The sequence below is a fragment of the Aptenodytes patagonicus genome, chromosome 8, assembly GCF_965638725.1.
Source record: "Aptenodytes patagonicus chromosome 8, bAptPat1.pri.cur, whole genome shotgun sequence".
Classification (NCBI taxonomy): Eukaryota; Metazoa; Chordata; class Aves; order Sphenisciformes; family Spheniscidae; genus Aptenodytes; species Aptenodytes patagonicus.
The window spans coordinates 4,747,817-4,774,430 of record NC_134956.1 but is presented as its reverse complement, the minus strand read 5'-3'; the positions used below and the strand labels follow the sequence as shown (position 1 = coordinate 4,774,430).

Sequence of the window (26,614 nt, the reverse complement as noted above, 5' to 3'; positions counted from 1 at the left end):
AGAAATTAATAATTTCATGAATGCTTATTTTGCTTTTTGGAATGCATATTTTTGATTTTCATATAGATGTTACCCTCCTGTAAATTATTATTTCCAATATTTTCTATTTCCTCAAATACTAGATTTCACAGGGCAAAGAAGAACTTTTATTTAACTCCATTTATAAAATTACTAACATAGAAAGTCCAATAACTTTCAGAAATACAGAAGTAGGAAATAAATGTCAGTACAACAGTATAATACTTTGCCCCCGTATTCACTAACTGCGTAATACTGTCCTATAACAACAACCAGCAGAATCTTCATGTAATATGATAAATTTTGAGAAGAAAGAATCAGAGTACTCTGAGAAGCTATGTTCCATGCAAACATCTACCAAAATTGGGTAGTAAAGTTAATGGCTTTATGTTCTACTTGGCAAACTATGGTCCTATACGGGGGCCTGTAAATTGGCACATTTGATATGAAGATAAAGTCTGTTGTGATGCTATGCAAAAGAAAACATTCTTCAAACCTCCATCTACCACTATCATAGCCAGACCCCATAAGTACTTTCTTAAGCAACATGGCAAAATATTCCTTATTTGTCATGTCAGGAACACAGTTAACAATTAGCATTTACCTATACAATATAGCAATGAACTTTTCCAAACACAAAACAGGGTAAGCTAGTGTGAGGTCAATAGGCCACTATCTCTTCTCCTTGAGACCACAGTCAAGGTGAAATCTGTAGGAAATTATGTGTTGGTACTATAATCCCTTGGTATTTTGGTCCTTACTGAAAAAAAAAATTCTTAATGAAAAGATCTTCCTAGAACAATTAATATTGCTGCTTAAAGCTAAATAAAGTGCATTCAGATTGAATTTCTAGAAGTCAAAACCACAATCTTTTATTTCAGAAAAGTAGAAACTAAGTCTGATCTAAAACCAATCTTCAACATTCTTCTTACTGCTTCCATCTAATAGATGGAAGAAAAAAAAGTAGTTACACTTTATAAAAACCTTGTATCATTATTTATGATAAAGCCATAAACACAGTGCACATTAAAAAAATAAAAGGTTTCTTACCATGCTAACTAAAAATCTTTGAAATGTTTTCCTTGAGCACGTTCCATTGGAGCATACATACATAAGGCAATATTTAATTTCTCCTGTTTCAGGAATGCTTTGCCTTAGCGGTACCTGTGTATGATAGATGCGTATTGCTGCTTCTTGTGCTTTGCGCTTAGAACAGAAAGGGTAACACATGCTTCCTGCTTTAACAGTTCCCTCCCAAAATCAGAATGCACAGGAACCTGAGGAGAAAATGTGAGCATGGAAAACGTATTTGTTAGATGTGCAATTGTTTCATAAAGTAACTTTTCTGTCTTTCTAAAGAGTACCTTTCCACTCAAACATTCCATTGTGGGTAAACCCAGTATCTAGTTCACCCATTAGCAGTTCTAAACAATTACACCAGTCATCTCTCTGTGACTGCTTTCATAACATACAGATTTATTTAGAGGTTTCAGCAATAAGGGAGTTTTGGGGAGCTGTCTTGCAGTCATATAGAATATTAACATTTTTAAAGGCAGCTACTACTATTGGCTCAATTCTGATAGTTCATTCTTATCACTCAAAGCATTGGTTTCACGCCATCCCCTGACTAAGACCCAGTTAGATTTTTTTTGTATACTTATTTTTTTAAAAGAAAGCATTATGGATGTTTATATTCTGGCTACAAATAGTAGCAGGCATTACCTTCACTCTCAAAAAGGGACAGGACAAGGCAAGAGTCAGGTCTCAGAAGCATGACATATAGCAACAAGGACACTTGCTTGATTACCATGGAAGATCTGTAACTAATGCCTAGATCACCTCATCCTCCCTAATGAAATGGCCCCTAATCTGAATGCTGTTCTAGGTGTGAACCATGTTCAAGTCCTCACCAGAAGCAGCCATAAGGCCTTTCAAGGATCTCAGAATGGCGAATGATAGAAGAAACAGAAGACTTCCTGCCACAGAGTGATCGGATAAAATAACTATGAGACCCTGTCTTAGCTCTGCCAAGAAGCAGCTGTGACTCACAAAGCATTCAAACAGTAGAGAAACACTTCAATTTGATTACTTGCCATAAATCAAATTACATTTATTTTATATGTCAGGTAGAATGTAAGTGCATGGACAAGTATCTTTCCCAAAACAGTGTTAATATTATTTAAAGAAAATCCAAACACAATGGAGATAAAAATGGAAAGTAACTGAAGGAAATTGTCCTGGTTTCGGCAGGGATAGAGTTAATTTCCTTTCTAGTAGCTGGTACAGTGTTTTGGATTTAGGATGAGAACAAAGTTGATAACTCACCGATGTTTTAGTTGTTGCTAGGTAATGCTTACACTAGCCAAGGACTTTTTAGTTTTCCATGCTCTACTGACTGAGAAGGCTGCAGGTGCACAAGAAGCTGGGAGGGGGCACAGCCAAACTGGCCAAAGGGACATTCCATACCATGTAACGTCATGCTCAGTACAGAAACTGGGGAAAGCTGGCCGGGGGGGGGCCGCTGCTCGGGGACTGGCTGGGCATCGGTCGGCGGGTGGTGAGCAATTGTACTGTGCATCACTTGCTTTGTGTATTATTATTATTATTATTATTATCATATTATTATTATAATTTTATTTCAATTATTAAACTGTTTTTATCTCAACCCACGAGTTTTTCTAACTTGTGCTCTTCCAATTCTCTCCCCCATCCCACTGGGTGGGGGGGAGTGAGCGAGCGGCTGCGTGGTGCTTAGTTGCCGACTGAGATTAAACCACGACAGTCCTTTTTGGCGCCCAACGCGGGGCTCGAAGGGTTTGAGATAATAACAGATTAACCGGAGTGTATTAAGGAACTTATATCTGTTAGTAGTTGTGGGTCACAATGTTGGTTTCTCTGTTCTCGATATTGATTTGTATAATCTGTATCGCGCTCTTTTTCCTGCTGTACATGTTAAAGATTGGTGTTGGGTTTTGCAGTTGGCTGTGGTCTGCAGTGAATAGTAATGTCTCGCTTGTGAGGTTTGTTTTTAGAACATTGACCTTGACGTTAGTGTGGTATGTAAATTTCGCAATGAAGCTGTTACTGTACCACGGAGACCATTTCATGGAGACAACTAGCAACTGCAGTAACTTTTCTGAGAGTTTTTTTACGGAGGAAATACAGAATGGCAGTGTCACTACCTTCTTCTATGATGTTTCCTCTTCCATTACAGTAACTTCAGTATTTTGAACATCCTTGGGCAGTTAAGATACTTCTATTAATACTTCTTGGGAATATTGTTTCGGTTTTGTCTAAAGTTGGTAAGCAATTTAAGAATATCATCCAGAGATCTGCCCCAAGGCTGAATAATTATGAGTGGCAGGGTGTGTGGGACAAGATGGGCAAGTACCTAGGCCAATGGGCACCCCCAGTGTTTTGGAACTTCACCCCTGAGCAAGTGCAGAATCCTGAAAAGTTAGTAGAATATTTGGACAAAGTATGCTGTCACCCTGGCAACTCCAGAGAGATGCAGCTCATTGCAACGTGCTGGGGCCTGGCCCATGCCTACCGAGCCCTGTTCAACACCATTCAGTACCCTCAAAGGGAAGAGAAGGTCTCTGGCTCTGACAGTAAAACGACATGCACTGCGGCCACTCAGACCCGGGCAATGCGCCCTGTGGCCACTCCGACCCCAGCGACATGCCGTGCAGCCACTCAGACCCCGGCAACAGGCTCTGCGGCCACTCAGACCCCGGCGACATGTACTGCAGCTACTCAGACCCCGGCGACATGCACTGCGGCCACTCAGACCCCAGCAACATGCCCTGTGGCTGAACCAAAGAACCAGCCTGTGCCGGTATCAGTCGCCCCTGTACACAAGAAGAAATTTTGGAAGCGGAAGTCGGCTCGTTTAGTAAGGGAGGAAGAAGCTGCTTCTAAAAGGGAAGCGGAGGAAGAACTGTACGACTACCCTGGAGAAGGGCCATCATGAGAACGGGAGAAGGAGAGCCGGCTGCTGATCGGGGAAGAGGAAGAACTCATAAACGAGGCAGTGACCACCCGATCTCTATCCCCGAGTGAGCTGCGAGATATATGAAAAGATTTCAGCCGTCGTCCAGGTGAGCATATTGTCACCTGGCTGCTCCGATGCTGGGATAATGGGGCCAGTAGCCTGGAATTAGAGGGTAGGGAAGCCAAGCAGCTGGGATCCCTTTCTAGGGAAGGGGGCATTGATAAAGCAATTGGAAAAGGGACACGTATCCTCAGCCTTTGGAGGCGACTCTTGTCAAGCGTGAAGGAAAGGTATCCCTTTAAGGAAGATGTCATATGTCGCCCAAGCAAGTGGGCCACCATGGAGAAGAGTATCCAGTTTCTGAGAGAATTAGCTGTGCTGGAGGTGATTTATGATGACCTGAACAATGAACAACTATCCAAAGATCCAGACGAAGTCAAGTGCACACAACCCATGTGGCGGAAGTTTATAAGGAGCTCACCATCGTCATACGCCAATTCATTGGCAGTGATAACCTGGAAAGATGGAGAGGAACAAACAGTGGATGAATTGGCTAGTCAACTCCGGCAATACGAGGAAAGTCTTTCTTCCTCCCTCGTCTCGGCTGTGGAGAAACTGTCCGAAAAACTGTCCCGGGAGATCCAGCAACTCAGAGAGGATAGGTCCTACTCCTCACCTGTACGGACCAGTATCTCGGCTATTAGAAGTAAGCGTTCTTTTGCTCAAGAGAGAGAATATACCACGGGGCACCCTATGGTTCTATCTGCGTGACCACGGAGAGGACATCAGGAAGTGGGATGGGAAACCTACCGCAGCCCTAGGGGCACGGGTATGCGAATTGCAAGGGAAAACAATCACAGAAAGAGGTTCTTCCAGGAAAATTGCTGCTCCAGTTTCCAGCGGGCAGTTCCCCAGAGAGAGTAGAAGGGCTGATCTTACTCTTGATCTTAATGAAGAAACTTCTGACTCGTACGTACAAGAAATGAGAAATAAGTACTGTGATGAGGATTAGAGGGGCCCTGCCTCCAGCCAGGGGGAGGAAAGGGACAACCGGGTTTACTGGACTGTGTGGATTCGGTGGCCTGGCACATCGGACCCACAGAAGTATAAGGCTCTGGTAGACACCGGTGCACAGTGAACCCTACTGCCATCAAGCTATTAAGGGGCAGAACCCATCTGTATTTCTGGAGGGATGGGGGGATCCCAAAAGCTAACGATATAGGAGGCTGAAGTGAGCCTAACTGGGAATGGGTGGCAGAAGCACCCCATTGTGACTGGCCCAGATGCTCCGTGCATCCTTGGCATAGACTACCTCAGGAGAGGGTATTTCAAAGACCCAAAAGGGTACCGGTGGGCTTTTGGTATAGCTGCCTTGGAGACGGAGGAAATTAAACAGCTGTCCACCTTGCCTCGTCTCTCAGAGGACCCCTCTGTTGTGGGGTTGCTGAAGGCCGAAGACCAACAAGTGCCAATCGCTACCACCACGGTGTACCGGCGGCAATATCGCACCAACCGAGACTCCCTGATTCCCATTCATGAGCTGACTTGTCGACTGGAGAGCCAAGGAGTGATCAGCAAGACCTGCTCACCCTTTAACAGTCCCATATGGCCAGTGCGGAAGTCTAATGGAGAGTGGAGACTAACAGTAGACTATCGTGGCCTAAATGAAGTCACGCCACCGCTGAGTGCTGCTGTGCCAGACATGCTAGAACTTCAATACGAATTGGAATCAAAGGCAGCCAAGTGGTATGCCACAGTTGATATTGCTAATGCGTTTTTCTCAATCCCTTTGGAAGCGGAGTGCAGGCCACAGTTTGCTTTCACTTGGAGGGGCGTCCAGTACACCTGGAACCGACTGCCCCAGGGGTGGAAACACAGCCCTACCATTTGCCATGGACTAATCCAGACTGCACTGGGACAGGGTGGAGCTCCAGAGCACCTGCAATACATTGATGATATCATCGTGTGGGGCAACACAGCAGGAGAAGTTTTTGAAAAAGGGAAGGAAATAGTCCAAATCCTGCTGAAGGCCGGGTTTGCCATAAAACAAAGTAAGGCCAAGGGACCTGCACAGGAGATCCAATTTTTAGAAATAAAATGGCAAGATGGACGTCGTCAGATCCCAATGGATGTGATCAACAAAATAACAGCCATGTCTCCACCAGCTAGCAAAAAGGAAACACAAGCTTTCTTAGGCGTCGTGGGTTTTTGGAGAATGCACATTCCAAATTACAGTCTGATTGTAAACCCTCTCTATCAAGTGACCCGGAAGAAGAACGATTTCAAATGGGGCCCTGAGCAACGACAAGCCTTTGAACAAATTAAACTGGAGGTAGTTCATGCAGTAGCCCTGGGGCCAGTCCGGGCAGGGCAAGATGTAAAAAATGTGCTCTACACCGCAGCCAGGGAGAATGGCCCTGCCTGGAGCCTCTGGCAGAAAGCACCAGGGGAGACTCGAGGTCGACCCCTGGGGTTTTGGAGTCGGGGATACAGAGGATCCGAGGCCCGCTATACTCCAACTGAAAAAGAGATATTAGCAGCATATGAAGGGGTTCGAGCTGCTTCAGAAGTGATCGGCACTGAAGCACAGCTCCTCCTGGCACCCCGACTGCCGGTGCTGGGCTGGATGTTCAGAGGGAGGGTCCCCTGTACACATCATGCAACTGATGCTACATGGAGTAAGTGGGTCGCACTGATCACACAACGGGCTCGAATAGGAAACCCCAGTCGCCCAGGAATCCTGGAAGTGATCATGGATTGGCCAGAGGGCAAAGATTTTGGAATATCGCCAGAGGAGGAGGTGACGCGTGCTGAAGAGGCCCCAATGTATAATGAACTACCAGAAAATGAGAAGCAATATGCCCTGTTCACTGATGGGTCCTGTCTTGTGGGAAAGCATCGGAGGTGGAAAGTTGCTGTATGGAGTCCTATGCGACAGGATGTAGAAACTGCTGAAGGAGAAGGTGAATCGAGCCAATTTGCAGAAGTGAAGGCCATCCAGCTGGCTTTAGACATTGCTGACCGAGAAAAGTGGCCAGTGCTCTATCTCTATACTGACTCATGGATGGTGGCAAATGCCCTGTGGGGGTGGTTGCAGCAATGGAAGCAGAGCAACTGGCAGCGCAGAGGCAGACCCATCCGTGGGATTGCTTTTGCTCAAGGACCTGGGTGCACTTGGTGGATAATGCAGAAGGATGGGGAAGTCCGATGTGTACCTCAAGGGGATTTGATTTTGGGTGAGAATAGCCAATGATCTGAATTATGTGATGTTAAGCACTAATTATAGTTATAATAATTATACTAATAATACACAGATATACTAATAACACTAATAATATTATATGCCATACTAATGTTATTACAATAAGAATCACCCAGACTAATGAAGAATAACTTCAGTGAAACCAAGCAAAGCACAGCGATGATGGTACCAGAACTGACTTCAACATGAAACAATCCAACACCACATACCATCTCCATTTTTCCTGCCCTGAAAGATTATTATGACAGATGGAGCCCGAAGTCATGGACTAAATGAACTCACCGAACGTTTTAGAGGGATAGCCCACAGACTAAGGGAATGATATCTCTGTGTGTGTGTGTGTGTATATATAAAGGGGGTGGTGATTAATGAAAATGTACTGGAAAATATGAGACTTGAGCATGACGCAGATGGTATAGAATAAGGGGTGGATATTGTCCTGGTTTAGGCAGGGATAGAGTTAATTTCCTTTCTAGTAGCTGGTACAGTGTTTTGGATTTAGGATGAGAACAAAGTTGATAACTCACCGATGTTTTAGTTGTTGCTAGGTAATGCTTACACTAGCCAAGGACTTTTTAGTTTTCCATGCTCTACTGACTGAGAAGGCTGAAGGTGCACAAGAAGCTGGGAGGGGGCACAGCCAAACTGGCCAAAGGGACATTCCATACCATGTGACGTCATGCTCAGTACATAAACTGGGGAAAGCTGGCCAGGGGGGCCGCTGCTCAGGGACTGGCTGGGCATCGGTCGGCGGGTGGTGAGCAATTGTACTGTGCATCACTTGCTTTGTGTATTATTATTATTATCATCATATTATTATTATAATTTTATTTCAATTATTAAACTGTTTTTATCTCAACCCACAAGTTTTTCTAACTTGTGCTCTTCCAATTCTCTCCCCCATCCCACCGGGTGAGGGGGAGCGAGCGAGCGGCTGCGTGGTGCTTAGTTGCCGACTGAGATTAAACCACGACAGGGTACAGAGGTTATACCTTTTCTTATAAGAGAATATGCCAGGGTACAGATGAATGACATATAATAATACTTGGTGTTTCTATGAAAGTTTCCAAGTCACAGATTCCAACTGCAGAAAAAAAAATGTACTGCAGGCCATAAATGCAATGCTGACTGTGATACCAGCATACAAGGTCTTGTGCTAAAATGAGAGGATTTATTCTTCAGAAGAAAGAGGGATAATAAAAATTAAGAACAGGTTTCAGGATTATCTCCAGTTTCTAGACTACTGGAGAGAGCTGAAAGGCTGCCTGGCAAAATCCTCTGCACCACAAGGCAGGACAGTTGTAAATATCTTTTGCTCTGGAAGCGTTCAAATACATCTACCACAAAAAGAAACACATTCTATAGTCATTGTAAAACCCAAGTAAGGACCTTCATTCTTAAACACACTCAAAAGAGTAAATGGGAAGCACTTTCCATCACGTACAAGGGGAAAATTTCTGCTAATGCAGAACATTTTCCTATGCACGATCATTCAGGAATTCTTTGGCAGATAACTTAGACAACTACTCCTTATCCTTGCCTGAAAGTGCCTAAAGAAAAAAAAGCTTATTTTTTTTGGCAGTAAACATATGATTTACAGATTGGATAAAAACATGGGAACAATCTGAAGTTGCAGGCACATTTTCTAGTTCTTTTAACAAAAATGCATGAAGTCCATATCTATGAATGAAAAAAATAAGCTAATAAGATATTAATATGAATTATTAAAATAGGGTAGCATTCACATTATCTCTTTTAGGCATCTATCAGCTTAGGGCACTGAAGTTAGCAGTTCTGTTTTAAATAAATGAGTAGAAGTGACTGCTTTGGAATAGACTCAAGGAATGAAGTTAGGCAGTTGAAGTGGATGCTAAGAATGCTCTCCCAGTGAGCAGCAAGTTTCTAATCAACTTCACATATTAAGATGACAGTCCTCAGATTTTCCTGATTTTTTTTTTTTTTTTTTTAAAAAGACATGAGGGTCATACCTAAACTGTTAAAGAACTGAAAGATACACTAATATTTTTTAAAAATGGTAATTATAAAAGGAGTGTCATTTTACGCTATCTCAAATAAATAACACTGAATAAACTATTACAGAAGCAATAAGGACAAGTACAAAGGGTACTACTCTATTTGGACTTACCAGCTTGGATTGGTACTGCTCAAGGATCTCTATACTCTAGATTCAGCTATATTACCTCTCTCACTTTCCTCCATTACAAAACACTGTATGTTCTTTTAGCTTTATTTACAATGTTTATTACTTTTGTTTATTAATGAGTGCAAGACACCTGTCATACACTATGATCATCTATATAATTTTATATAGGACACAAATCAGGCAAAATAAAGGCTATGTTAAAGTTTGAGGTCTAATTGCTAATGCTGCTTCAAGGAAATTAAATATACCTGCACCAGTAAACAGTGGTTGCAAAAACAGGCAGACACTCCCATTTTATATTGGTGTAATCACAGATATACAATCTCCAATTAAGCAGGCAATATCCCAGAACTCCATGTGGGAAGAAAATATAGCCCAAAGTCATCTCTCTTGGAACAACCAAAGTAGGCCGTATAAAAACACAAAGTATAAAGCAAAATATATTTGTTAAACAAACTATTCAATTACTAAAAATATAAGCGTCAGCTGACAACAGTGACTCTCCTCAGAAGAGATTTATAATTTCATATAGTAGTCCAGGGTATTTTAGAGTAACCAGACACCATTTGCTACAGATATTATTGCGTACATGAATTTTAAACTCGTTTTACTATGCCAGTATCAATTGTTTATGATTACTTGTTATTGTGGTAGTAGAAACATTATACAATGAGGACTATTTAAATGCTTCTGCTGTAGAAAGTAAAATCCATGTATCAAAAAAAGTACACCCCCCCAATATAGTATTATGATTTTCTAAGGTTTCTAACACAGCAATACATTCAGAAAAAAGTTACAGCCCTCCTCTTCTATTAGTCTTTCAAAGTCATTAATCCATTACTGTAAATTGATATTGATAGCAAAAACACACCCACCTTTCCGTTCAAAAAGCTTCAGTATTACAAATTTGAACATGCCGGGAGGCTTGATACCTAGCTTTTGCTTATGAAGCAAAACAAACTGCAATACAAATTGATCATTGCACATGTTCAACCAATCACCTAATGAGACCGGGGCTTCCTAATGCATTACTTCTAGATGCATAGATGCTTCTAGTGAATTCTGCTCTAAAAATTCAGTGTATTACTGTCTATCAGTAGAATAAATTACTCCACAATTGCCTATGGGATTATATTAATTCCCATGTTACAAGGTCAATAAGCTCTTGCTGTCAGTCATTTGTTCTATACCAGGATCGGTCTTTGAGATCCAAATGTAGTTGCATTTGTTAACTAGTAATATGCTTCAAAGGTGTGGTTTTTTTAAAAAACAAAAAGTATAAGTTTAAAAAAACAAAATAAGAAAAACAGAAATACAGAAAAGTAGAATATGAGAAAAATTCAACAATTTCAATAAGTAAAGGAATGCTTAGGAAGAAGGGAGAACAAAAAGAGAGGGGATGTTAGTCAACTCAGAATCAGCAAATCCACATAAGTGCAGGAAGTGGAGAAGATACAGAGAAAAAATCCTCCATATCCCACAGATGGATGAGAGGAAGAGACATGTTTATATTTCAGAATGATAATTAGCACCCAATGAACCCATCACAGGGCTTAGGATACCCACTAACTTATACTGATTTCTAGTAAAAATATAGGACAACTTCTGGGTTTTTTCCATTCTTTTAGGACTGCATGGTCACCTGAAAAGCACATTCTTGAAATGCAGCCATAAAACCTACACAAAAACATCTTTAATTTCCTTTTTAAATTCATGGTTGTAGAATGCATACTGAAGTTATAACAGACTGATAAAAAAACATCAACCAGCAACCACAACCTGCCTTTGATTAGAAGAGTCAACGAAGAAAGTTAGTTCAGAGTACCATTTCATCAACACATGCAAAATCTACAGTCTAGCATACCTTAGGAATTATTTTTCAAATATACTTTTTGTAAACTCAACTGTTTTCAGTTGCTGAACATGTTCTTCCTAGTAGCTCCTAGCAAAACAAAGCAACACATATAAAACAGGCTGCTTAAGATGAGGGTTGCCAGAGTTTTGATCTTGTAATACCACCTACTTAAATAGGAATTAAGTAGAGACCACACAAGGTTCAAGTCAGAGGCAACAGTAAGCCCCACACATGGCACAAGTTGTCTTCCTTTCCTTTTTTAAACAGATTGGGTCTTGTCTCAGCTCTGCATAACCGTTGATATGATTTGATGGCCCCTTTTCCATGACCTTTAAAAATGCATATTCGCACAGGGACATGCTCCTAGAATGACTTTCCACCGAAGAGCAGAATAACATGAAGTCCGTAAGAGCTGTAATTAACTAAGTGCTCTGGGCTGTGGCTGGGCTGGAGGCTCTGCAAGATCAAGCAATTCAGTATCTTGATTTGCTGAGAGCTCTACACTTCAGTATCTGAATTTTCAGATTAGTTCTGGCACAGGATAAATAAATTGAGAAGCCACTCCAGTCTTGATAATCAGTTATTTTTGTTGATAGCAAGCACAAATAAGAAGTGCCTTTGCAGATCACATATGAGAATCATACAGGCTGCAGGTGGTCTGCTGATAGTGTTTGTGGACTGCCAGTTAAGACCTAGAAACTAAGATGCAAAGAGTTTTATATCTGCATTTTTCTGTGCCTATAATCTGACTTTGAAGTGCAGCCCAGTCTAGATGATACATGCCTAAGGCTGTTTCTTACTTCTGAAACCCACAGGCTTTATGGGGAACCAAATTACAACATTCAAACTTCCTCATTATATTTGATCACGCATTCTCTTTTCTACTGTACAATCACTTAGAGTAACAAACTAACACTACCAATTCTTATCTAAAACACAGAATTCCTTCAAAGTTGTCAACTGAGGATTTTAAAATTTTGAGCTTTAGGCTTTTCTTCAGACATCTGATAGCAGGGCCAGACCTTTGCTGAAGAACTTTCTAATTCTAATGAGATCATGCTTCTAAGACAGTTCGCAGTTCTAACTTATACAGTTTAGCTTCATTTGATTTCCTTTAATCTTCTATGACCAACGTGCATCTTTTTTTTCCTTTCTCTAGGCTTCATATGGACCATTATAAGTTGGGGGGGGGGGAGAAACCCAAAGAAACCCAAGAATCTTTTATAGTAAAATGGTAAATATAGGGAAAAGGCCAAGCAGTATAATTTATTTCTTCTTATATCAGGGCCAATCCCATTCACCTCAGTGCCACTGGTTATCTTCTCTACTTATTCTATGAATATTTTGGCTAAAATTCAGAAATTTCAAATTTTTAAAGTTTACTCAACTAGCTAAACAAACGTAAAATCACAAAATATTATAACAGTCTCCTTTCTTAAGCCTTCAGTTCAGAACCAAAGTTGAAAAAGCTAACAAGTCTTGTAAGTTGAATGCAGTTAATGAAGATGATAAAATTTCAAACATTTTAATTTACAAAAAGGATCCATCCAAGTTTGGCTTAAGAAAATAAATCAGCTTCAAGCCAACCCTGACTTCTAGCTTGAGATACATCTTGCTTTGCATCACAACTGCATATATTAAAAAAATTTACAAATTCAACAGTAAAAATAAGTCCTTATGAAACACTTTTTTTTTTTAAAACTGAAAACCAAAACACATTGAAAACTTAATAGATTTGTCACAGCCTTTGAAACAAGAAGTCTTACATGAATGATGCTAAATTTAATCCTCTCATTATCCTCCTTGTAAGGAAATTCCTACCACACCTCAAACCAAAACTAAGAGAAGATCAAACCACACAACTTGACCAAGATCACAAAGTATAGACTTGTTTATATCCAAGATAGCCCATACAACAAAAAAGGAACTGAGACTTAATATATCCTATGGCTAGATCTACATCATCTTCTGTAGCTAAATATGCTTTAAATCAAGAGCTTTGCTACAATTATTCGAAAGGACAGACTCTTTTGCTCTGCCACCATGAGATTTTAAGTCTCCTGATAGTTTAAGAGGATTTGGGACACAATCCATAGTTGAAAACGATAGAAAAATATCAGGTATGAAATTAAAATTCTAATTTGGTCCAATTTTTATCTTTAGAGAAAATAGTTTTAATGTTTTCATCTGCTTTATTTAGAACTGTTAATATAACGGAGCTTCCAAAAATTTGCACCATATTCTTTGTCTTGTGCTTAAAACACCCAAACTTTGTAGCAGCAAATAACATTTTACTAAGTAGCATAACAAACTTGTTGGGTTTTTTCATTCATCATTATGAATGTATTTAATTATTTTAAAAATCAATTACTTCTGTTGTTTAGCATTATTTGGGTTTAGCGGTAAAACATAGCTATTCAACTATTTACAGTACTGTTAATAAAGGATTATATAGTTTTAATTTTACTCTTTCAACCTCTCCCTTATATTCTGTATTCTCTACATAAATACACAACTGCTTTATTTTAGTTCCAGTATTGCCAACTCCTACAATATTACTTTTGCTCATGGCTTCTGGTGCTTTTCTTTATATCCCAAATGTTAGAATCATGCATCATTTATCTTCTTAAACAATGTTCTTGTCCTCAATGTTACAGAGGAAACCTGAAAAGGTCAAGCAAATCATCAGCTTCAGGAAGCTCAAAGACAAAAAAGAAGTAAACCTTACTTTTGCATTATTTTCTCAAATATGATACCTCTAAGGCACTTACGCTTTTTTAAGAACCAGATTCTTCCTTGTGAATAGATTTTGAAATAATGCAATTCTTTTACCAAACCAAAATCATAATTAAATGCTTTTGATAAATCATACAATTAATCCAGAACAGCATCTCACTTTAAAAAAAATTGTCCTTTTTCTCCTTTTTTTGCAGATGTCACAGTTATTTAAGTACCATATAGCAGCAAAAGCAGATAACCATGCCTTTTTTTTTCTCCCTCCTAAAAGCTAAGAAAAATATTTTTCTTCAGTAAAATGGTTTAATCTCATGTCATACTTTTCTTTTTCATTGGAAGATTTATGCTCTTTCTATACAACTTAGCAAAAACACGTCAGAAACCTACTGTGAATCCTGAACTACAACTTTAAAACAACATTGAGAAGTACATCATCATACCAACAGCACTGTATAGCACAACTACTTTGCAGGAAGGAAACAGGAAATATGGATTGTGGAGGGAAAAAAGTATAAAATGGAAGATGTTCATAAGAGCTTTTCTATAGTACATGCTTTCCCTCAATCTTGGTAAGGTTAATTTTTTACTGTTTCTTAACTTCATCCTCCAGAGAACAAATCCTTTGCGTAACCGAATCATTGTAGTTGAATCCGCACTATGAACTAACGACCTCTGAAATATTTTTTAAAGTCTTACTCTCTCAATTGTTTTTTAATGGGAACTGGTAACACTGAAAGAATCTTACAAATAATTTTGAAGTGATTTTAACAAAAGGAGAAATCGCTTCACAGACTTGTGACACAGCATCTACAGTAACTGATGATGTGGCACAAAACTTTTTTTTTTTTTTTCTTTTTACTGGCAAATCAGAAGAGGAGCTAAGGCTATTATTTTGCTTTGCCTTCCCACAAGGCTCCTCACCACAAAATATGGCTTAGAGAGCTCTTTTGTTCCTCCAGCTGTGTTAGGCTATTTCTCAGATGACTTCACCAGCACAATAACTTGCCGCCCTCTACAACTTGAGCTTCACAGACTTCCAAAGAGTAAGTTTCCTTGGTAAGCAGGAATAAAATGAACGGATTGTGTTATTTTTGCAGTTAAGAGTGATTCATGCATGTTATATAATTTTTAGCTTTCAGCTAGTAAACTGCTTACAAATACAGTTACTAAGCTTTGAGTTTATTATAGGTGGTAGAGAATCATGCTTTTAAGATTTTCTATTTTCTTTCAACTTTGTAAGTATGCAATTTATCATATTGTGTGCATCTGACTTGCTTCCCCCATTATCAAGTTTTACCTGACGTGATTCTTGTTTTAAAGCTAGTTAAGTTCTTAGAAATATTTCATGAAGAAGTATAGTATCTCAGTGCTTTGAGACATGACCTGCAAGCCTGACAGGACAGTTACTATGCTACTAAAAATGCACTCAATTACGGCCAAGTTATAAAAAACATCCCCCCAGATACCAGCTCCCCTCTCTCCATAAAACCAGCAAGAGACTTTGGTACCTATTACTTCTCATTCCATCTGAAGCAATGATAGTTCTCTTTACACTGTCTACCTGGCAAGTGGATCACTTGCACGAAGGCCTAAGTAAGCTTTTTCCTCAAACCGAGCAGGACTTTCCCGAGTTGTTCCTCCTGGTTTCTAAAGACTATCGTGGCACTGAGAACTGAAATTATTACTTGGAAATTTTGTGACACCTAGTAGAAGTGCTAAGAGAATAGAACCAGAAGGTGAAGCTAAAGTTCTGGACTGAAACTGAGAGAGAGTAACAGGACTCAAAAGGGAACCAAAAACATGAAATAGGCATGGGGGACAGATTGTGTCATGAACAGATGTTCATGAAAAACAAAATCAAGTCACAGGATTTAGAGACAGATTTTACATAGGTAGACACCACCAGGTCTGACTAGAAGTTAGAAATATGGTAATAAGGTATTCTGCCAATACACACTGCCTGAAATCTGAAAACCAATTAATTCCTCCTGAAGCACAGTATTGCTTCTCAACTCAGCAAGTGTCTGCAAAGTTTATCAGCATAGTGCATTTATACAATGCTTCTAGTGCAAGGCTGCTCTCTGTGCAGACAAATTTCTGCCATTTACTTAGATTAGCTCAGACATCTGATGATGCTGTAGGGATATGGACTCCCTGGCTTTGCTGAGGACCTACCTACAGTGGGGTTCCAAACAACTGACTCCATCCAAACCTGTTTTTAAGATTTTAATCAGTTATGAAACTTGATTAAAGGAGCATTCAAATACAAATGATACAAAGTTAGAAATGCAAGTTAGACAATACCACAAATTATTTCACCCAGCCATTGTCACATATGGGCTGTGTGCAACACAGGAAGATTACGAGGATGTATTAAATGCCATGATTGTCACTACTTTTTTTTTTCCTCTTAGGATGCTCTCATTCAATTTGTAGAATCCATCATGCATTAGGAATTAATCGCCACTATGAAGCATAGGAAATTAGCACTTGCAAGTCTCATCTCCTTTGTTACTGATTGTTTGGTAAAAAAAATACTAAAAGCATCAAGAAAACAAAGAAAAGAGTCTCCTGATTAAGAAACACGAATCTATTTATAAAAAAACCTGAGAATATCTGCTTTCTTCTGCCTCAGGGTTCCCACACTATACTGAGTGAAGTCTCTTAAAATTTTCCATGATTTGTGTGCTTTGACCTGCAATGTTACACTTTTGACTCATCTGTTGTTTAAGTTGAACAGCTTGACATGATTCACAACTCTAATTCTGCCAAATAATAGGGTTCCTCTGACTGCATAAAGTGCTCTAAAATGTTAGTCTGGCTTTGAGCATCAGAAATTTGACATGCAAAATTATTTGTTTTTCACAACATCAGTACTTCAGCTCAGAAGGGTACTTTGAAGGTGAATTAGTTCATGTCTGTAAAGAACATATGATTACAGAAGCATAGGAAGACTATAAAGAAAACTTCTTATCAACAAAGATTTTATATGATGTGCAGTACACAATGGTTGACTTGTATGTGACTTAAATGATGGGAACAGAAAAATTAAATTTTTATCATCATTAATGCATTGCACTAAGTCAGCCATGTTTTGCAGAAAATAGAAAAACAACATAAAATGCCACAGAACAGACAGACACCAACACCATATAAATTTATTTTACATAAAAGACTATTTCAAAGTAATCTATTTCACTGTTCTGTTTATAGAAACAATCCTGCAATTACCTCACCTTAGTTGAGAAAATATATTTTTAACAAAAATAACTTTGTTTAAAAACAAAGACAACAGACACAAGCCATGGCTTGGATGCTTAGTAAGACTAGCAAATTTCTTCAGAAGGAGCGTAGTATAACACTAACTTGGGTTATTTAGAGAGATGCCAGAATTCCACCCTTGAAGATTTTCAAGGCTCACCCAGACAAAATCTAGGCTGATCTGATCCGCTGTTGGAGATGGAAACACTTGGCACACCAGACTGGACTACATGACCGCCAAAAGCCCCTTCCAAACAACACTTCTATGATTCTACGATATTGACCACACACCATTTGTGTGTTGCAGGTTCATAGTGAGAATAACTAATACATTCGCAAAAAAAGTTTTCATCTTGACAGAGTTTAATAAGGCTATCTATGTTTTTCCAAAGGTCTGAGGAAGAAACGTTGCTCAGGAATTCCATCCGCACCCATTTAAAACTAACTTGTAAGGCTGATGCTTAACCCATTACACTCGAAAGAATGCAAGACCTCAAATGTCCAATACAAACCCCAGACTATACCACTTTATGTAAAGTCCTTTTGCAACTTCTCTGTAATAAATTAAAGAGAGAAAGGAACGAAGACTGGGATTTTTTTCTACTCCCAACTGTTATGGTATCCTTCAGTAACAGGCACAGCAAAGGTAGAAAGCTGTTCCTTGTCTGAAGTCAGACAAGAAAACTTATGTTTACTTCAAGGACAGTGTATTTGTTTATGGCTGTTTTCTTGGAAGATACAGAATGAAACTTGTTTTTGCTAATAATATCACTGACAGTGTTGCCAAAAAAAAAAATGCATTCTTCTACTTTATTTTATATTGCTTCTTCTTAAAACTGAAACTTCTGTGATTTACTTTATGACTATCTAATAAACTTATTTTTCCTTCTCATCAACAGGATACAAGATACAAATTTAAATATGGGGATTCTGAACCAGCTATCAATCATTCACCTCCTCTGGGCTGCTATGGTCTTTTGTCAATATGAAGACTATGATTTTGAGGATGAATATGATGAGGAGCCAGATCATCAACATCCAGATTATTTTAATTTTAATCCAAATACACAAGCTGAAGTTCCCCGCTTTCCTTTTCCAGTTGAGTGCGCCAGAGAATGCTTTTGTCCACCAGCTTTTCCGTTATCCATGTACTGTGATCATCGTAAACTTAAGACAATACCAAATATCCCTAGTCACGTCCAACAACTTTATCTGCAAAACAATGATATTGAAGCTGTGCCTGCAGGACCATTCACTAATGTTACCTTCCTAAGAGAAATTAACCTCAGCCACAACAAAATTAAATTTCATATGATTGACCATGGTGTTTTTGCCAAACTTTCAAACTTAGTGCAACTTCATTTACAACATAATGAATTAGAAGAATTTCCATTCCCACTCCCCAGCTCTCTAGAGAGACTCCTCCTTGGTTTCAATAGGATTTCTCGGTTATCAGGAAATGCATTGGAAGGATTACCTAACATAACCATGCTTGACCTTTGCAATAACTTTCTTGATGACTCTGTACTCAAAGAAAAATCCTTTTCAAACATGAAAAACTTAATGCAGCTCAACTTATGCAACAACAAATTACAGACTATGCCTCCTGATCTACCATCGTCACTTATGTATCTCTCTCTTGAAAATAACTCCATTTCTTATATTCCAGAAAACTATTTCAACAGACTTCCAAAAATCATTGCTCTAAGAATGTCCCACAATAACCTGCAGAACATTCCACGCAACACCTTTAATCTACCTAACCTTCTAGAACTTAATCTTGGACATAACAAATTGAAACAAGTATTCTACATTCCAAAAAGTTTGCAGCATTTGTATATTGAAGACAATGACATTGAAAGTATGTTGATGGTTCCAATTCTTTAAAAGCAAAAAACTTAGCGGATTTTGGTGTTGGTTGTGGGAGGGGGTGAGTTCAGCATATTTTCCATCCAGAATTAAGAACTTCTAGCCTAAATCAAAAACTATCAGAAACATCTCTTTTGTTGCGTCCTTGGTTTCAAGGACCTGCCACCTTACAGCTTCTCAGTTAGGTCATGTATAAACCAAGCATAGAATCCAGCAGTCATCAAATTTGCATGTTGTTCAAGAGGTACTCTGATGTCCTTTGCAGAGAGGTGAACTTGAGCTATCAGTGTTCTGAACTAACCAGTTAATGTGGCACTGTATTTCTCAGGAGCAAACGTAGCTATGTAGCTTTTGATCAGCTTACAGTGCAGGAAGAATACCATCTCATCTTCTTCAAAATGCAGTGTAAACACATCCTCGGTTAGTTGAGACCAAACGGGTGAAATGAGAAAAGATTTTATTTTTGCACCTTACCCCTAATTCACAATTCTTTGTAAAAGTTAATACCAGTTTTTCATAAAACAAGCTAAAACCTTTTTGGAAATTGCTTCTGATTAGGCAATTGATAAAAACATACAGAGAAAAGGAATTATGAAAATATTCCATTCACATAAAATAGTAATTACATATTGTAGTGGTATTCATATTTATTTTTTTCTTTAACCTACAACATTATACTTTGCAAACCTCAAAAATGTTATCACTGTCATTTACAAAACCAATTTAAAACACAGGGAAGGATTATATTAATACTGTGCACCACTAAAATATTTTCCGTTTTAAATTTCAAAACATAAGTTTCACTTTTGCAATAGGTCTTAAATATAACTGTTTTCTGTATTTTAATTAATATTTTTCTCTCTCTTACAGTCATAAATGTTACTTTGATGTGTCCATCTATTGATCCAATGAACACCAACCAATTAACCTATATACGGGTGGACCAAAATAAGCTTACAATTCCAATAAGCAGATACGCATTCTTTTGCTTCCCTTACATTAGAACCATTTATTATGGTGAACAAAACGTTAATGTCAACAAATCAACTCAGCTAACAATATCAGTGTTTCGACGATTTTTAACACGAGAAGAATACAATGAAGCAGAAGACGATCACGCAACACATGATCATGAAACTGAAGAAGATCATGAAGCAGAAGAAAACTACTTCCATCCTTACTTTCAGTGAAGTAATCATTGTTAATGAGTATACATGGAAACTATTATTTAATTGTGGGGTATTCATATCCATTTTAGAACAGTTGGATAGTTTGGGATATTTAAGATACATCTATAAAGTGGAGATAGGATTTTAGTGTAGGTAAATGTCCTATTATTGATGTAGTAAAAACCATAATACTAGGAGCAAAGAGCACTCACCTCAGCATTAGATAGCAGTCTGATTTATAACTTGGGTTGATGATGCGCACCCATCCTTGGGTGGGCAGCCTAAGCTGAAGAAAATTGACCTGAAGGGGCTTCTATGTTCTAAAGTGATCCAACTTGCAAAATGACTAAAATACAAATCAATGTCATGCTCAATAGGAACAAGCGGATAAGGCCAAAAATCCATCCAGCTATACATCCTACTACTAACAGCAGTAGAAAATAGACACACACTAGAGAAAAGAATAGGAGGATAAGATCACAAAAATACTTCCACAAGGTTCCTGCGCATCTTCCAGAAACACAGATGTTTCTTCTTCCAATTTCTAATTGGACAGGAAAATCACAAACTTTCAGTTTCAAGTCTTCCTCATATTATGTTTGCAATGTCCTGCCAAGGTGTATTATAATATTTACTTCTCAGCTTGAACCTCAACTATCACAACTCTTTTAAAGGAGATTTTAGATCATTAGTAATATAGGCAGTAAATGACCTTTCGTCAAAGGTCTTATGATCCAGAGAAAAGGATGTGCATTAATATAACTGAACTATTAGTATCTACATTTTACCTGTGCTTTAGTCCATATTATTTTAGAAGGCACCTAAAAATGTAATACAATCCTTTTAGTAGAATTGTTCATCAAGTAGAACAGGTACAAATAGTAGCATTCCAGGTTTTTTAAATTATTAATTTAGACTATCCCTCTGCATAGCTAATACCAATTAGCTATATTCTGCTTCAAAGTAGAACAAAAATTGCTTTAAGCAGTCTAAAGAAAAGTATTATTTGAGCTACTCAGTTTTTTATTATGTCTTATGCCTAGAAAGAGATCCAAATAACTACAGGGTAAGAGAATATTATAGGGCACTTTACTGTTTTTGTTTTATTAAATTCTTCATTTTTCAGCACTTTTTTCCTGATCAATCTTTGTTAGCAGTGAGGAAGAATCACCATTTTCAACAAGAAAAAAAATGAATGCAAGAAATAGAACCATACATCATACTACCAATTTTACATTATACTCTAAGTGTGGAAAACTAAGGTGGCTATATAAAAATTATGTGAGCAAATTTGTATTAGAATTTCTAAAAAGTTTCAGACAGGTTTGGTTTTCTCTCTTACAATTTCAGTTATTTTTCTAAGCCCATCTTAGTATATTTTGGTTTCTGATGCAAAAACTAATGTATTAACAAAATGAAAATACTTAATGTTACTTTTTTTTAATGGAAAGAAATTCCTCATAAGCCGATGAATATAACCCTTTAAGAACATATATAGTCTTTAATAACAACAGGTTGTAAAAATTTGTCGATACAAAATTTATCATATCATTATTAAGTTGTGGGTCTTAGGTCAACTAACTCAAGAAATCTATTCTTTCTCTTCTTCCCCTCTTTCTTATCTACTTTCTGATACAATATTCATGGCAAAATATTTTATGGTCACCCCACAAATTTACAGTGCAGCAGAATTTATCTTCCTCTTTTTTTAAAAAAAGGTTTATTAACATTATCAACCTCAAGTACCTCTGGCTTCATGAAGGAGGAATATATGTATGTATTCATTACTTTATTTAAATACTCTTATCAAAAATATGTACATTATATACACATAAATTTAAAGATAAATATCTATAACTTTATAGTTTTATTAATATAAACATGTAGCATATTAACCTTAGGGAACCTTTATAACTTTTCATCTATTTCATCTTTTCAGATTTTAAGTATAAGTGAATAGTGCACAAAATGCAAATCTAAATTAATACAGGCTTTTTTGAAAGGCTTGCTCAACTTTAAAAAAGAACGCTATTCAAATATAGTACGAGTATTATATCTTTTATCACAAACTTTCTGCTTTTTAAAAACATTTATGAAGCAAAGCTTCGCTTTAAAGTAGAACTAAAGATACTGACTTTGCAGCAACTAGTTACATATGTTTCTTAAAGTTTAAATATAAGTCAAACTGATAATTATTGAAAACTTTAGAGCTGTTTTATTACATTAAACTCATTCAGATGGAACATGAGAATTTTATTACAAGCAGAACCATCATAACTCAACTTTTCATTCAGTTAATATTATCGTATCTTATCTGTGGCAAATACAATGCTATTCATTAAAAAAGATTTTAGGGTGGTCAGGGAACTAAAGACTTGCTAGCCTTATGTCTGTATTAGAGAAATGAGAAGTTATAATAAAGTACAGAATTAATGGATACCTAGATAAATACAATTTGCTCTGGTAAGACTGGGCACGGCTTCTCATTAAGGATGTGGAAAAGGGAGACTCTGGTCCAAACAGCCTACAAAATTTTCTGAAAGGTTTTTAAGGAAATTAAGCTGCCACAGATTAAGAGGTGACAGCACAGACAAAATTAAATAAAATGTAAGAAACAGCATAAGAATAAACGGTCAGTTCTTGTTGTGGAGGGAGCCCACTGGTGGGAGTTTTGCAAAGGGCCTGTGCTGGAATTTATTCAATTTAATATACTTGCAAAAGATAGACAAATCAGGCTGAGAAGTGAGATGACAATGAAGATTCCTAAGCACCAATGAAGAATGACTGCAGAAGGACCTCAGGATGCTAAAATAGCCAATGAAATTCAACATTGTTAAATGAAAAGTGATATCCATGGAAAAGATCATATTAGCTTCACATAAAAGCTAACAAAGCATGACCTCACCACCACCACTCAGGAGCAAGACTCAGAAGTAATAATAGGCGGTTCAATGAAAACACTGGCTTAGTACTCAGTAGCAGTAAAAAGGAAACTCAGATGTAGAAGGTAACTAGAGAGAAATAGAAAACAAGAGACATCATCTTGCCACTATAAATTTGTGGCTCATCCAGACATTAAACACACTATTGATTTCCAAGCCCTTCAGGTAGCTATAATCTCTACATATGGCATAATTAGAAAAGGATCAGAGAAATGATTCTATGAAAGACAATAAGGTCGCCAAAGGTAAGGAGTGGCTTCTATATAAGCAACACGGAGTAGGCTAGAACTCACCAGTTCAGAAAAGAGATGGCTAAGGGGAGATATAGGAGATAGCCACAAAATTATGAGTTGCATACACAGCATGGGTCTGGGGATTAACCGCTCCAGTAGAAGAGCAAGGAGCCATCAAATGAAGCTAGTATGTACCACCTACAAACTAGAAAAGCAAAAGTTTGTAAGCAATGAGTAGTCAGCCCATTAAACTGCATGCCTGAGAACACAGTGGATGCAGCAGGAATTTTATACCTGGTTTCAAGGGAAGACTGGGTAAGTAATTGTATTTCTTGGAAGAGATCCATTATAGGTTGTTAGACAAAGGTACAAAAGTGCTGAGCTGAAAATAGCTGAAGAATGGAAGAATATTTGGAGACAGGATGAGACAAGAATCATACATACTTGTCCTATTCTCAGTCTTCCCGAAGTATCTGCTTATGGCCATTGTTGGAGACAAGATATTGTACACTAATCTTTATTTTGAATTCCACACCCAGTTCTATGTTCTCACTATCCTGGACTATGGTAACATGCTGGTATTCCTCTTCACTACTAGTAAATGCTTATTGCCTTGATATAGTTGAATTTTAAACTTTTTTTTAAGCACTACCAACTATGGTTATATGCCAAGGCATATTCTAGCTCATTAGATTTGGGAACAGCATGTCTACAATGCTCCGTGTTGCAGTGTTCTGTAGCAGACAGACACCCATACTGATTCAGGTACACAAAGCAGCCTAGCCGTGTAAGTGTGGAGCTCTGTATAAACCAAATTATACCACTACATAACCACATAGATTTTGGTATCAAAACATATTTGCTTCATGTTTGCTCTGGTGTTTATCTTCTGAATATTATGTTGTCTTTTTAAGCAGGAAATAGATTCATAAACTAAGAACTAAACATGCATTAAAATGCTACTTATTTTATCAGTAATAGCAAAACCTAACAAGTATCAAACAGCTTAATTACTTTATTTACAGCAGAGTCAATAAACACAGAAACAAAGCCTGATCTGGTTTACAACACTGTGTCTGCATTAGCAATTAAGCACTAGGGTGGATCAATAGAGCAAAATACTTGTGATGAGGCCACGAGACCCCTCTGTTTTTTGAAGGAGAGGAGCTTTACTTCAGACTAGCCCTAGCCACTAATTAAAATCCATGAGCAGCTGCAGCACATCAGATGCACCCCTGAATACATACATCATCTGGTTTGCTATATCCAAAAAGAATACTCCACATACTTCAAAGAGCACTGTGATGTGAATCAAGGTGCAGTAAGTTGGGGTTATCAGGAGATTCGCTTCAAAAATGCACTCCTGATTCTAATTAAAACACTAACAGAAACATAACCAGAAACACAGCAACTGAGAAAAATGAAATCTCAGTTCTACTTTCAGCTTTGGACAAACTACTCTGAAAAAACATGTTTTCCAAGTCTTATCTGTGTAAACAAGGATGGAACCTTCTTGAACTCTACGCTAAATATTATCAGCATTATCCAGAGTGCATAATAATTAACAAGGTTGGGTTAGACAACCATAGAATATTTTCATACCCATGTAAACCTATAGGGGAAGAGTCTCACAGATTTCTGGAAAACATTCAGTTATGACTAAACATAATTAAAGCTCTCAAAACTACAATAAAACTGACAAATAGATTTTTTCACAAAAATCTATACCACAAGAGGCTATTGTAAAAATCAAAATAAAGAAAGAGAAATAACAGTAGTTTAATCCAACTGTCTACATTTCTTCCTTTAGCCTCAAAACAGTGGGAATATATTTTGCCTTTTTCCATTTTTTGTTGTTGCTGCTATTTAATACTTATAAGGCTTACTTTTTGAGATATTTACTTCAGTATTCTGGTAATAAAAGTTACACAGATTAAAAAAGAAACTCCTTTATAGAAAACAGATGGTTTACATTTCAAGTTTTCTGACTTTTAACATATTCACATTCCACTTTTACAATATGAATCAATTTCCTTCTTTGTTGCCCAACTTGATCACTGCAAGCAATAAACATAGGAATTTCCTATCTGAAAGACACCAAAGGAGAACATACTATTTTAACAAAAAAATTATACACCAAAAAGGTTTTGCAATCATTTTCCAATACTACTGCAAAAGTATGAACTCTTCAGCTATAAACCAAATCGTGTATACACTATTGGAAGTTATGGAACTCCACAAATATACACATTTATCATATAATGTTTTAAACTGTTCTGTACAAAATTTAAATTTCTAACAACCTAATTAATTTAAAAGGAAAATAATATCTTAATCTTTTAATTAATTGCATAAATTTGTCATCTACAGAGAAAAATAAATCAACCTTCCCCTATTACAAAGCACAATACAAGGAAAAAAATAGATAAATATGAAGATTAGCCATAAATATAGAGAGGAAAGTAGATGCTATGAATAACATAAGGAACAGATAACAGGAACATAGAAGTAAAATACATAAGGCCAATGAGTCTTGGAGCCCTGGCTCTAGTGTCCCTGTAGACATAGTAATGGCTCTCAACAAATGATGATACAGTTATAAAGAAGTAATGTCAATTCAGGAAGGTATTCTAAGCAATTTTAATACATTGAGGTAGGCTGGCTTTTGATTCAGGATATAACTGATGATATATAGGCAAAGTTCAAGAGAACATATGTTCAACAGAGGGGTCTGGGTAAATAGCAGACAGTACTATTACTCCAGTTACCATTTGTATTTGTTAACTGTAGTTTGATTCCTGTTTACTATTGTGCATCACTTTAAAAATGTGCTTTATTCATTTACAACACAGTAACTGATACAAGGAGTCTGTTTCTTTTGCAGAAATGCAAGGAATAAGGTAATGTCTTCAGCTTTAAAAAATTCTGATTATAAAATCAGAAACATATGGAAGGATGTTCATACAATCACTAGGTCATTTTTCAGCTGTCTCTATTTTGCAGCTGGTGGCCCTAACAGTGACCTAAACTTAATCTAATTCACTGAGCCTTGGAAATAGTTGCAACTTTTCATAAAAATACCGGAGGTGTTTATGCATAACTATTTCATAT

The 26,614-nt window shown here is 37.6% G+C and overlaps 2 protein-coding genes across 2 annotated transcripts in view; one reads left to right on the top strand and one right to left on the bottom strand.

Annotated features, from left to right (window-relative positions):
- CENPP (centromere protein P) overlaps positions 1-26,614 on the bottom strand; it is a 159,670-nt gene that overhangs the window by 94,483 nt on the left and 38,573 nt on the right. The gene's annotated exons all lie outside the window — the stretch shown is intronic.
- OMD (osteomodulin) lies at positions 14,849-20,349 on the top strand. The gene is given in 4 exon segments (XM_076346031.1): positions 14,849-14,869; positions 14,871-15,085; positions 18,190-19,151; positions 20,030-20,349. Coding segments are annotated over 4 exon segments (1,518 nt in total).